This window comes from Panthera tigris, chromosome C2, assembly GCF_018350195.1.
Source record: "Panthera tigris isolate Pti1 chromosome C2, P.tigris_Pti1_mat1.1, whole genome shotgun sequence".
In the NCBI taxonomy this organism is placed as follows: Eukaryota; Metazoa; Chordata; class Mammalia; order Carnivora; family Felidae; genus Panthera; species Panthera tigris.
In genome coordinates this window covers 72,061,638-72,074,503 of record NC_056668.1, presented here as the reverse complement: position 1 = coordinate 72,074,503, position 12,866 = coordinate 72,061,638, and the positions used below count along the sequence as shown (strand labels likewise).

The 12,866-nt window shown below is 34.2% G+C and overlaps 1 protein-coding gene across 10 annotated transcripts in view; it reads left to right on the top strand.

Moving 5' to 3' along the window:
* The window catches only part of DLG1 (discs large MAGUK scaffold protein 1), a 272,975-nt gene that overhangs the window by 173,493 nt on the left and 86,616 nt on the right, over positions 1-12,866 (top strand). For all 10 annotated transcript variants that reach the window (XM_042956289.1, XM_042956288.1, XM_042956292.1 and 7 more), the window contains 4 exons: positions 1,814-1,983; positions 2,953-3,089; positions 8,627-8,771; positions 11,311-11,431. In XM_042956289.1, coding sequence (XP_042812223.1) covers positions 1,814-1,983; positions 2,953-3,089; positions 8,627-8,771; positions 11,311-11,431 — 573 coding nt within the window. The remainder of the gene's footprint in view (positions 1-1,813; positions 1,984-2,952; positions 3,090-8,626; positions 8,772-11,310; positions 11,432-12,866) is intronic.

The window sequence follows — 12,866 nt, the reverse complement described above, 5'->3', positions numbered from 1 at the left end:
ATGACCTCAGCTGAAGTTAGACACTTAACCAACTGAGCCATCGAGGCACCCCATTCCCTTCGTATTTTTAAATACATTCACAAACTGTTTTCCATTATTTTCTGGTGGGAAATATGTATATAAACTTAGTTAGGATACAAGTGATGATATATACCTGAGTTTGTATCCCATACCACAAAAAGTAAAAATTATGCAAGTTTTAAGTATCTTAATATGTTTTCTTAATTGAATGAATGAAAGTAATATTGGGTAATATAGGGTGCTTGTTTGAATTTGTTTAAATTTAGTGTTCCATTGTAGAAGATATCTTTAGCATATTTTGTTATTTCCTTAGGCCATAGATTATGGCACTTTTCGTATTCCCTTGTTTGTTGGTTTTTATTTATATGGTGACAGTCTGAAGTTTTAGGACTAAGGATTTTATATGATCTGTTAAAAACATCTGTTTTTGGGGGTGCTTTGGTGACTCAGTTGAGTGTGTGACTTTTGATTTAGGCTCAAGTCATAATCCCAGGGTTGTGAGATGGAGCCCCAGGCTCGATACATGGAGCTTGCTTAAAATTCGTTCCTGTGTGTGTATGTGCACATACACACTCTCTTTCTGTCTCTTTCTTTCTCTCAAGAAAAAAAACAAAAAACAAACAAAAAAATTCATTTAAGGCTGTTGGCACCTTATGCACCTCTTGTTTCTTAACTTCTCACTGGATACAACAGGTGATGTATTAATGAAATTAGTTAGATATAAAATTAATAATTTGACCATTCATGTAAACATAAACATTTATTTCCCAATTCTGTTATTGGCCTTTTGTTTGTGTTTTTATGAAAGTTACTATGTCCCATTTGTTTCACTAAAGAACATCCCTTTAATACTAACTCTAACCTGTCGCTGTCTTTGCATACAAAATTTCTTTACTCTGAAGAAAGCTAATTACATAGAAGATTATCAGGATCAATTTTAGTATTTCAGTTGTATTTTGTTCTCCTTCTCTGCCCAATTTCAGATGATTCTTTTCCCCTAATGGAATGCTATACAATTTAAACTGAGACCAGAGCTGGGGGGAAAAGTTAGAATTAGGAACAAATCAAACTTTAAAGAAATATATTACTGTGTCAAATTAAAATAAATTATTTATATGAGAAGCCTTTTAATTAAATGGTATAGTCTTTAGCTTCACAATAAATTTCAAGAAATAACTTTTTTTTAAATGCAGTGTCTAGGTTGACAAAGCAATCAAAAATTATTTTTTGATAAATCAGTGAATAGATCTCAGTTTTGCCACCACTGTCTTTTTGATCTTAAAGTATTCAGTCTGAACCTCAGTTTTCTTTTGAGTCACAGCTGTCTCAGTCATTTTCTAGGTGACCTTGGAAAAATTATTTAAACTCTTTGTGCCTCAGTTTCTCCGTCTGTGAAGTGGAGATACAAATATGTATCTACCTTACAGGTTGTAGTAAGGGTTAAAACACTACAAGTACCTGGCACCGGCTTAGTTCTAAATAAATATTTGCTGTTTTTCTAAAGTATCTTAATTTTTACACTTAATAAGCATACAAGAACCACACAGATTGCAGCTGTCATTATAATATTTTTGTGTGATAATCTCTTATTTGCACTGTTTCTTTTGTTGGCCCTTGGAAAGTATTTATGTGAGTGTTTGATACAGTGGAATCTAACATGCAGTTTATTCGTATATTTTTTTCTCTAGTAAATAATTCTCTTTACCTTAAAAATTAAAATAACAAAAATTATTGAAGTTAAAATTTGATATTTTAATATTATTTATCTTTAATATTTTGGGTTTCTTCTCAGGGTCAATGACTGTATATTGCGAGTGAATGAAGTAGATGTTCGTGACGTGACACATAGCAAAGCAGTTGAAGCATTGAAAGAAGCAGGGTCTATTGTACGCTTGTACGTGAAACGACGGAAACCAGTATCAGAAAAAATAATGGAAATAAAGCTCATTAAAGGTCCTAAAGGTATGAAATAACCAAACGTAGATTATTAAGAAATCTCTGAGATAAATGTAACTAAGAAGTTATTTGTGACACCCATTCTAAGATTAACAGAACTGGTAATCTACAGAATGTGTGTGAATTTGTAGAATTTCTGTATTATTTCTGCTGATTTTTGTCTTAAGTAGAATTCTACTTAAACACTTGGAAGTCCTGTATAGTGTTGGTATTAACTTGTAATCTTCAATCTACAAAGTATATTAAATGCAGATACACAGGCTAAATTAAAAGAAGAAACTATATATCATTAGCAGTTTTATCTGCAATGAGGACGGTTATATGTGATTTCTGAGTTTTGAAAACATTGATGGGATTGAGGAAAAATGAAATAGATTCTAATTTGTAGCTTTGTGGGAGAAGTGGTATTCCAAAAAATGAAAAAAGGAATAGAAAGCTACAAATTTGTCTGGTATTAAAGCTATGGATGGGATTTATGAATTACAGAAATCCTTTATCTAAAATTAATTCATAGAATATTGGAAAAAGAACAAAATTATCCACATTTCTGAAGTTTATTCGTTCTGCCCACCACAATTTTATTATTTTTCTCAATTGTTTTAATCTCGTGAAGGTATTAAAAATGTTAGAAGCACAATCATCATGGGAACAAAAGGAAATAATTTTGTAGTGCCTTTTTGAACTAACAAACAAATGCATTTACAAAAAGATTTTAAGAAGTAACAGGAGTGGGTGGACTAAAAAACTTATTTATAACTATAGGAACACCTATATATATAATTGTCCCCTGACTACAAAGCAAATACGTAGGATTTTAAAAGTACACAAATAGATTCTTTTGTGTTTAAAAAAAAAAAAAAAGAAAAGAAAAATTAGTGTGATGAGATTATCCTCATCTAGTTTTCAGCCATTTCTTTCTGGACTTAAATTCACATTAAATGATGAAATTTCAAAACTAGTATTTTTTTCAAACAGGTCTTGGGTTCAGCATTGCTGGAGGTGTCGGAAATCAACATATTCCTGGGGATAATAGCATCTATGTAACCAAAATCATTGAAGGAGGTGCAGCACATAAAGATGGTAAACTTCAGATTGGAGATAAACTTTTAGCAGTGAGTATAAGAAATCTGTTATTTTAAAAATAATTTTGATGTCAATAAGATAAAAACAGAGGGAGACGCCCCATAAGAGACTTTTAAATACAGAGAACAAACTGAGGGTTGCTTGTGGGATATTGGGTGGGAGGGATGGGCTAAATGTGTGATGGGCATTAATTAAGGAGGACACTTGCTGGGATGAGCACTGGGTATCATATGTTAAGTGATGAATCACTAAACTCTGTGTCTGAAATCATTATTACATTATATGTTAACTAGCTTGGATTTAAATTTTTAAAAATAATAATCATTTTGATGTCTTTTTTTGGGAGGGGGTGGGGGAAGATCAGAATTTCTACTTGCCAAAATGTTTAAACAAATTTTTGCTCTCATTTTTTCACTCATATTTAAATGAGTGAATACTGATCTTGCTTTAATCAAAACCTGAAAAATGATTCTTGGTATTATCCTTATTTACCATTTCATTTTTCTCTACCAGCTTCCTTCTCTTTTTCTTTTATTATTTTTTTTTCTCATTTCCGTCTCTTTTTTTTGTTAAAGGGTTAGGGACTTGAATGCACAGAATTTCTTAAACACAGTGTCATCCCTCATGTGTGACTTTCCTTTTTCCCTTTTATTTTAACTTATTTTATTTATAGTATAATGAAAACTGCTAAAGTCATTACCCAGCCCAAAACTACAATACCAACAATTTGTGTGTCTCATTCCTTTGCTTTTTAAAAATTGTTTAATCATATACATATGCCTAAATATTTTAATACTAATTTGTTCTGAAAAAAAATTTTAAGGCTATTGTGCTGTATGTAGTCTTTTAATACTTTTTTTACTCAATATTGGTTTACTGAGACTTATCCATATTATTGCCTGGAGATAAAATTTGTTAATTTCACCTCTATATAATACTCTTTTCTGGGACTATGCTACAGTTTATTTCTCTGATCTTCTTCAATAAATGTCCCATGTTCCCTAGAAAAACAAAACCTGAAGAAAAGCTGCGTGCTTAGGTTTTTGGGAGAGGCGTAATCAAAGCTAGAGTGAATCAAAATGAAAGGTGAGGCAGGGAATGAGGGAAAGTCAATACAAGACACTATGTTTCTGAGCTGTCCATAAATTCATAAGAAAATGTAGCTAATTGCTTATCATGCAGGACAGTCTTTCAGGCAGGTGTTGTGGGACTATTAAACCTTAGATCCAGCCATCCAGGGAAAAGAAAGGATTTATCTCCTGTCTCTTGTTAGGTACAGTCTACCCCATGGGTGGTAACTATCCCAAATTTCTGGACTGTTACTCACCTTCTGTGGGCAAGTGCTTGGGAAGCCAGCTCCCATACTCTCCATAGCGTAGTACTTCCTCTGAACCCAGAAGGGGTGGAAAAAACCAGAGCCTCAGTGATCTAGACAGATCACACACAGGCTTTTGACATGTTACAGCTCTCTATGAACACATCAGCCATGCCCATACCCAAGTCCAAGTGCAGCCCTTACTCTAAAAGAGATTGAAAGAGCTGGTAATGGCAGGAGATGAGGTGAGAATAGCAGTAACCAAGACTCTCCAGTAAGCACATGGCCAAGGCCTAGTGGGCAGGTAGGCTCAGGCGAATCTGAAAAAGACACATAAACTAGGTCTGGTATAGTGGTGAGTTAGGTTATTTCCTTTTTTTTTTTTTTTTTTTTTGTATTATGGATAATTCTCCTAGGGAAAGCTGCTGTGTGTTCTGGTGAACATGTACATATAAGAGTTTTCACTTAACTGTTTACCTAAGCATGGAATTTAATGGTCATGGGATATCATCTTAGTAACACTATAGCAAAAACATATTGTTTTCCAAAGTGGTTATAAAAATATACACTTCTGGGACACCTAGCTGGCTCAGTTGGTAGAGTATGCACCTCTTGATCGTGGGGTTGTGAGTTCAAGCCCCATGTTGGGTATAGAGATTACTTAAATAAATGAATCTTTTTGAAAAAATTTAACATTCCTAAGCAATATATAAATGATTCTTTTGCTGTATATGCTGTTCTGTACTGCTTATTGCTGCAGCAAAGAGATAGACTGATTGTTTTCAAGTTTATTTTTTGTTGTTTTTTTTTGTTGTTGTTGTTTTTGTTGTTGTTTTTGAAGTTTATAATGGGGAAGAGGAAAGAGCTCACTTTGAACTACTCTTCTGCACACACACACACCAGTTCAAAACAGCCTGCTTTCTCCACTGAGTTTCTCATTTATGCTTTTTAATTTCTTAAGTATTGTGTTTTCCTGTATGGTTTTTCCAGAATCAGTTTTGGTGATTGAGAAGGCAGCAATTTATGTGGACTTAGCATTTAGTCAGGTTTTGGTTGTCATAATTCCACTAAATTATCAAATTCTTAGTTCTCATTTTAATTGACATTAGACACACCTTCCTCCTTCTTCAGACACTTTTTCCATTGTGCTTAACAGTTACCCTCTTTCATAGTATTCCTCTTATCTCACTGGTCACTCCTTCTCATTCTCCCTTTTGGTGCATCTTCTCCCTAAACATCGAAGTGTCCTTGTACATTTTTTCTTCCTATTGATAGGTGGTCAAATAACTTACTGAGTCTCATTGCACATGGTAGGGATAAGTATTGTTTTCTGAGCTTCAGTTTTCTTTTTACACACATGCACTTAAATTTTGTGCTTGGCTGAAATAAAAAAAATTTTTTTAACAGTGGTTCTTGGCTAAACAGTTCAAAAGCTCTAAGAGATGTCATCTAGTCTCTTTGTATGTCTCAAGAGTCATCTCAAATTTAATGTATCTAAGAATGAACTTCTGAGTTTCATCCTATACACCACCCTCCACCCCTAAATCCTGTTCTTGCACATTCTTCACATCTCTTGAAATAGGAACTTTATCCTTCTATTTGCCCAGGTCTAAAACTTCAGGATCATTCTCCTTTCATACTCCATCTTGAATCCCTTAGCAAATCTTGTCAGCTCTTTTATCAGTTATCTAATGTTGCTTAGGAAACACAAAAATTAGTGGTTAAAATAACAACAATAATTATTTATTTGCCTACACTTCTATAATTTGAGAAGGGTTTAGCCAGGACAGTCTGTCTCTGTTCCACATAATGTCTCCTGTCAACTAGGGCCAGGAATGCACTTCCAAGTTCACTCACATATGGCAGACAAGTTGGTGTTGGCTGTCATCTGGGAGCTCATCTGGGACTATTAGCCAGTGGCCTCTCCACATGGCTAAATTGGGCTTCTCACAGGATAGGGATCAGGTTCCAAGACGGATGTACCAAAAAGACAAACTCCGTTCTATGGCATTCATCAATCCTCTCTTGGCATCTCAACTATTAATGTCTCATTGACTAAAGCTAGTTACATGGCCAAGCAAGGTTCACTGTAGGAAGGGATTTTACAAGGCTGTGAATACCAAGATATGTGGCTCATTGCAGGCCACCAAAAGAACAGTATACCATAGCTGTATATTTCAAAATGCAGGCAATCTTTCTTCACTGTACGTGGTAGTGTGGGACTATAAAAATGACCATGTGGCTGAAACCCTGCAAAGCCATATTAATAACCTGTGGCAAAAGTTAATGATATGTGATCTTTAAAAATTTTTCTTAAAACATTAAGAACTGTCCTATCAATTATATAGGTACAAATTAGGGAAATGAAAAATATATGAAAATGAGTGTTTAGTACATTATAATTTTAAAACATTGGAAACAGTGTTTTTCTTTGCAAAAAAAAACAAAAACAAAAACAAAAAAAAACACAAAATTACCAAAAAGAAGAGCAGTCTAAACCTAAAGCTAGCAGAAGGAAGGAAAAAACAAAGATCAGAGCCGGAGTTAATGAAATAGGGAATAGGAAAACCAGAGAGAAGATAAACAAAACCAAAACTCAGTTGTTTGGAAAGGTGAACAAAATTGACAAACCTTAGACTGATCAAGAAAAAAAAGAAGACTCAAATTTCCAAGAGTAGGAATAAAAGAGGGGACTTGAGGAAATACTTTTATTTATAAACATTTGTATGCCAACATATTAAATACCTTAGATGAAATGGACAAATGTATAGAAAGACACAATTACCACTTTTAGTCAGACTGTACTGAAGAGTCTAACCAGGGAAATGAAAAGACATTCATATTGGGAAGGAGAAAGTAAAACTATATTTGTAGATTACCTATGTAGAAAATCCTGGGGCACCTGCATGGCTCAATTGGTTAAGGGTCCAACTTAGGCTCGGGTCATGATCTCACGATTTGTGAGTTTGAGCGCCACATGGGCTCTCTGCCCCTCCACCACTCATGCGTACTCTGTGTCTCTCAAAAATAAATAAACATTAAAAAAAATTGTAAGGAACCTACTGATAGAACTAATAAGTTTAGCAAGGTTGCAGGATATACCTCACTACTTAAAAATCAATTCTGTTTCCTAAAAATCAGTTGTTTTGGAATGCCTGGGTGGCTCAGTTCGTTAAGCGTCTGACTTTGGCTCAAGTCATGATCTCTCAGTTTATGGGTTCAAGCCCCCTGTTGGGCTCTGTGCTGACAGCTCAGAGCCTGGACCCAGCTTCAGATTCTGTCTGTCTGTCTGTCTGTCTGTCTCTGCCCTTCCTCCACTTGCATGCTGTCTCTCTCTCAAAAGTAAACAAACATTAAAAAAAATTAAATCAGTTCTGTTTCTATAACAGAAGATAGATGAATGCTTAATAAATAAAAAAATCAACTTGACTATTAAACAGTGGAAGTGAAAATTTAAATAATGATGTAAAAATTGATGTTTTTATTTAGTTTTGAGAGAGAGAGAGAGAGAGAGAGACAGAATCCAAAGCAGGCTCCAGGCTCCGAGCTGTCAGTACAGAGCCTGACATGGGACTCAAACGCACGAACCGTGAGATCATGACCTGGGCTGAAGTTGGACACTCAACCAGCTGAGCCACCCAGGCACGCCAAAACATGCTTTTTTATGAATTGATACTGTTTAATGTTGGCAAAGGCCTGAGTAGATGGGCATGACATTTTCATATTCTGTGGTAGTGGTATAAATTTACTAAATCCATTTATTTAGAACAGTTTAAAATATCTGTTAATACTGGGATGGCTTAATAAATTATGATACAACCAACCATGGTATAATGTGCAGCATTTTTTTTAAATGAGGCAATTCTGTGTGTCCTAACATGGAAAGATCTCTAAGATACCTTATATTAAAAATCCAGTTGCAGAATAAAAACTTTAATATAGTCTCATTTTCTTTAAAAAAAAAAAAAATCTAAAATGTACCCCCATATGTTCACAAATACCTAACAGTAAAAAGTAGATTAGGTTCGGGGATTGGGAAGAATAGGGGCTGGAATTAAGATTGGCTATTCCATTAACATACATAAACAATTTCCTGATATGATAGACAAAAATATATAGGTTTTCTTTTCACAGACCTTTATATTCCTTAAATCACTCTTGCTTTGTATTTTGGTATAATTGTTTATAACCAAAATGCAGAAAGCAAGTGAAAATGTCCTAAAACAAATATCTTTTGGGATTTTCTTTTAGGTGAATAGTGTGTGTTTAGAAGAAGTTACTCATGAAGAAGCAGTAACTGCCTTAAAGAACACATCTGATTTTGTCTATTTGAAAGTGGCAAAACCCACAAGTATGTATATGAATGATGGCTATGCACCACCTGATATCACCAACTGTAAGTCTGCTTAAATCTATCTTATTTCCCTATGTTTAAATATTTTAAAGGAACTATATTAAGCATTTAACCTAACAGTCTGTAAAAAATCAATTTTAGGGGTGCCTGGGTGGCTCAGTTGCTTAAGCATCTGACGCTTGATTTCCACTCAGGTCGTGATCTGACAGTTCATGAGATTAAGCCTAGTGTTGGGCTCTGCACTCTGAGCATAGAGCCCACTTGAGATTCTCTCTCTCCCTCCCTCTCTCTCTCTCTCTCTCTCTCTCTCTCTCTCTGCCCTTCCCTCGCTTATGGATGCATTCTCTCTCTCTCTCAAAATAAAAATAAACATTTTAAAAAATCATTTTTAAATCAGAATCTTGATAGTAAGAAGGGAGGCAGCCTTTTTCAAAGTTATATGTAAATAATAGTCAACAAAGGTATTGCACATTCTTTTTTTCTAATAGTTGTGGGATATAGCAGAGAAACATACTTTAACAAGCAGTTCTTTTAACAACCAGGGTAATTCTGATGCTTCTGGTGGACTAACTCATGGACTACACTTTGAGAAATACTAATTTTAAATATTTCTAAACTTGGGCTATTCAGGGCACCTGGGTCGCTCAGTCAGTTAAGTGTCTGACTCTTGATTTTGGCTCAGGTCGTGAGCTCATGGTTTATGAGATCAAGCCCTGTGACAGGCTGTGCATTGACATCGAGGAGATTGCTTAGGATTCTCTCTCTCCCTCTCTCTTTGCCCCTCCCTGCTTGTACTGTCTCTCTCTCTTTATCTCTCAAAATAAATAAATTTTAAAACTTGGGCTTCTCTATATTCTCAATTATATGAGCACAGATACTCTTTTTGTACAAGTTCCTCATATATTACCTAACTATATTTGTATATAGTACAGTTATGTTGCCTAGAAAGGAATTGTTATGATAGTACTAATAAAATTTTAAGTTTCCTGTTTGATTTTCAGTTTTTTTAATGTAAAAGCTAAGGTAAGACTTAAATAATGTGTTTGTGTTTCTTGAAAAATGACAGTTTTATTTCTTTGGTGCATTAGTTGATATCCAAAGCACTCATGTAGTAAAGATCTTAAATGTACTCTCTGCAGTCTGCTTTTCCAAATTTTCCTCATTTAAATTGTAGAATTTTAGAGATATTTGTGGTTTTAGCAATGTCTTCAGTTTTAGAACTCTCAAAGGCCATTACTGTCACTAATCATTATAAATTTAATGTAAATTATACTTTGAAATGAATGTACTGTCTTCCAATGATACATCTTCATTATCTGCCCATTGATTTATTAATTACTCAGGTATAACTGAATTTCTTGAAAAAATTTTTTTCAATGTTTATTTTTGAGAGACAGAGGCAGAGGGCAAGTAGGGGAGGGATAGAGAGAAAGGAAGACACAGAATCCGAAGCAGGCTCCATCTGAGCTGTCAGCACAGAGCCCAAAATGGGGCTAGAACTCACGAACCGTGAGATCATGACCTGAGCCAAAGTCAGACGCCTAACCAACTGAGCCATCCAGGATCCCCAAATATAACTGAACTTTTTAAAATAGTATTCAGTCTCTTTCATGGACAGGAATGATGTCTGTTGTTGTTGTTGTTGTTTTTTTCAATACTTCATTTGTGTCAGAACAGAACTTTGTTACTTATTAAAAATTCTTACAGTTCCTATCACACACAAACTTTATATAAAGGCTTTATGTATTTTTATTTGTAATTAGAGATGCAAATTCACTAATAAGGTATTTTATGCACCAATGTAAGTATCAGTCTTATTTATTTATTATGCTGCCTTATCTGTTCAAGATAGCAATGCACATTTGTAACAGTTGCTCTACAAACTGAGAATTGGTGTTCTGATTACAGCCAAATATACGAATAGTCAGGCTGCTTCTTACAAATACATTACACTGGAAAAAAAAATGTTACTTTAAACTGAATTATCCCTTTTTATGTATGCTAATGTGACCAAAAACTGGGAGACCTAGTCCTAAAGAGTAATAACTAAATAATGATTGCTTGATTTTCCTGTAGATAGAGGTAGAATCTATTTTTTACATCTATTGAACTAATAGAACATTGTGAAAAAGCTGAAGTTTGCTCTTGCTAGTTCAGCTCTTTGCTAAGACTCTATTTCCATTCCCCTCATTCAGTAGGTGATTGCAATTATGAATTTTATTATATACTTCCAGTCCATGTTCATACTATATATGCTGTTCATAAATGATAGTCTTTTGAATGACCTTTCCTGGATTTCACTGTGCAAATCCGTTAATGTAAAACTCCTTTTTAGTTCTATTTTCTCAAGAGAAAACCAGATGGAATAAGTTTGCTTACTGATCTGAATATCTAAACTAGTTTTTATCTGGAAACTTGAGCTTGTCTAATTTTTTTACCTGATAGATAAGTCTTTTCTACCAACTTACATAAATAAGTGGATATGAATTACATATTAACTAAGCTTGAAATTGGTAATTCACAAATAAGTGCTGAATGGTTTGTTTCACTTGAAGTGTTTTTTACTGTCTTCATTTTTAAGCTTCTTCTCAACCTGTTGATAACCATGTTAGCCCATCTTCCTACTTGGGCCACACACCAGCATCACCAGCCAGATACTCACCTGTTTCAAAAGCAGTGCTTGGAGATGATGAAATTACAAGGTAAGGAAGTGAACATTCATCTTTCTTAAATAAAGTTGACTGTTAGATGGAATTACAATCAACCAAATAAGACAGCCACAATTTTCAGGACTAAAAAATTTTGTCAATAGATAATGAACTTAAACCTTAATTTTTGTCATTGGAGGGCTCATGAAGAGGCTGAAATATAAAAATATTTTATATTCCAAATAAGTTACTGCCCTTTTAAAATAAATACTTTTTTTCAGGAATGGTAAGTTGTGCTTAGAAATTAGCATAGGTAAAACTAAGTTAGGAATATATTTATATTTAAAACTAACTTTTCACATATTCCTATCTAGTGTACATCATAAAATTTCATTATGGCAGTTATGTGAATCATGTTTAGAATTCAAGTGATATTTTCTTTGCTTGGTATATATCCTTGATATCCTTACTCTTAAAATTTACTTTGATCTAATTTTAACTGCTTTTTATTCCCAAAGAACTCTTAACTAGGTGAGAAATAATAAGCAAAAAGTATTTTAGATCTTGTTCATATTGTGCAATATAGTATTAAGACATCATGTCAGACATATTGCTTTATAATTTGCACAAGTATTTCACTTAAGATTAAATATCTGTAAATTAATGTCTTTTTATGTTTTTATTAATTGCATTGTTGTTGGCATTAGTATTTTTGAGCTTTCATACTTGTAATTATTCCTGTCAGACTCCTGGCTCTAGGCAATGATCTCTTTAGGGTCCCATAGGAAGGAATTTTCATCTGTGTCCTCTTTTTCAATAGTTAGCAGTACTGAAAAGTTAATTAATAATAAGTACACAGTAATTGTGTTTGGAGTGAAAATTAGCAAAAAGAACAGTGTTTGTGGTTATTTCTTTGTTTTTTGTTTTTTTAATTTTTTTTAAATTATTTTTTGAATGTTTCTTTATTTTTGAGAGAGAGAGCGTGAGATGGGAGGGGCAGAGAGAGAAGGAGACACAGAATACAAAGCAGGCTCCACGATGGGGCTTGAACTAAGAATCGCAAGACCATGACCTGAGTTGAAGTCCAAAGGTTAACTGACTGAGTCACCCAGGCACCCCTGTGGTTATTTCTTTGTGATAAGAATTTTCAAGGCTGTAAGTCTTTAGGCTGTGCTCCTATATTGATCTGTCGTGGCTTTGTAGTTGTTTTCTAATAGTGCCTTTTTATAGAAGTAAAGAGGAAAGGGTTAGTATCCAAAATCTATAAAGAACTTATCAAACACAACACCCAAAAAACAAATAATCCAGTGAAGAAATGGGCAAAAGACATGAATAGACACTTCTCCAAAGAAGACATCCAGATGGCCAACCGACACATGAAAAAATGCTCAGCATCACTCATCATCAGGGAAATACAAATCAAAACCACGATGAGATACCACCTTACACCTGTCAGAATGGCTAACATTAACAACTCAGGCAACAACAG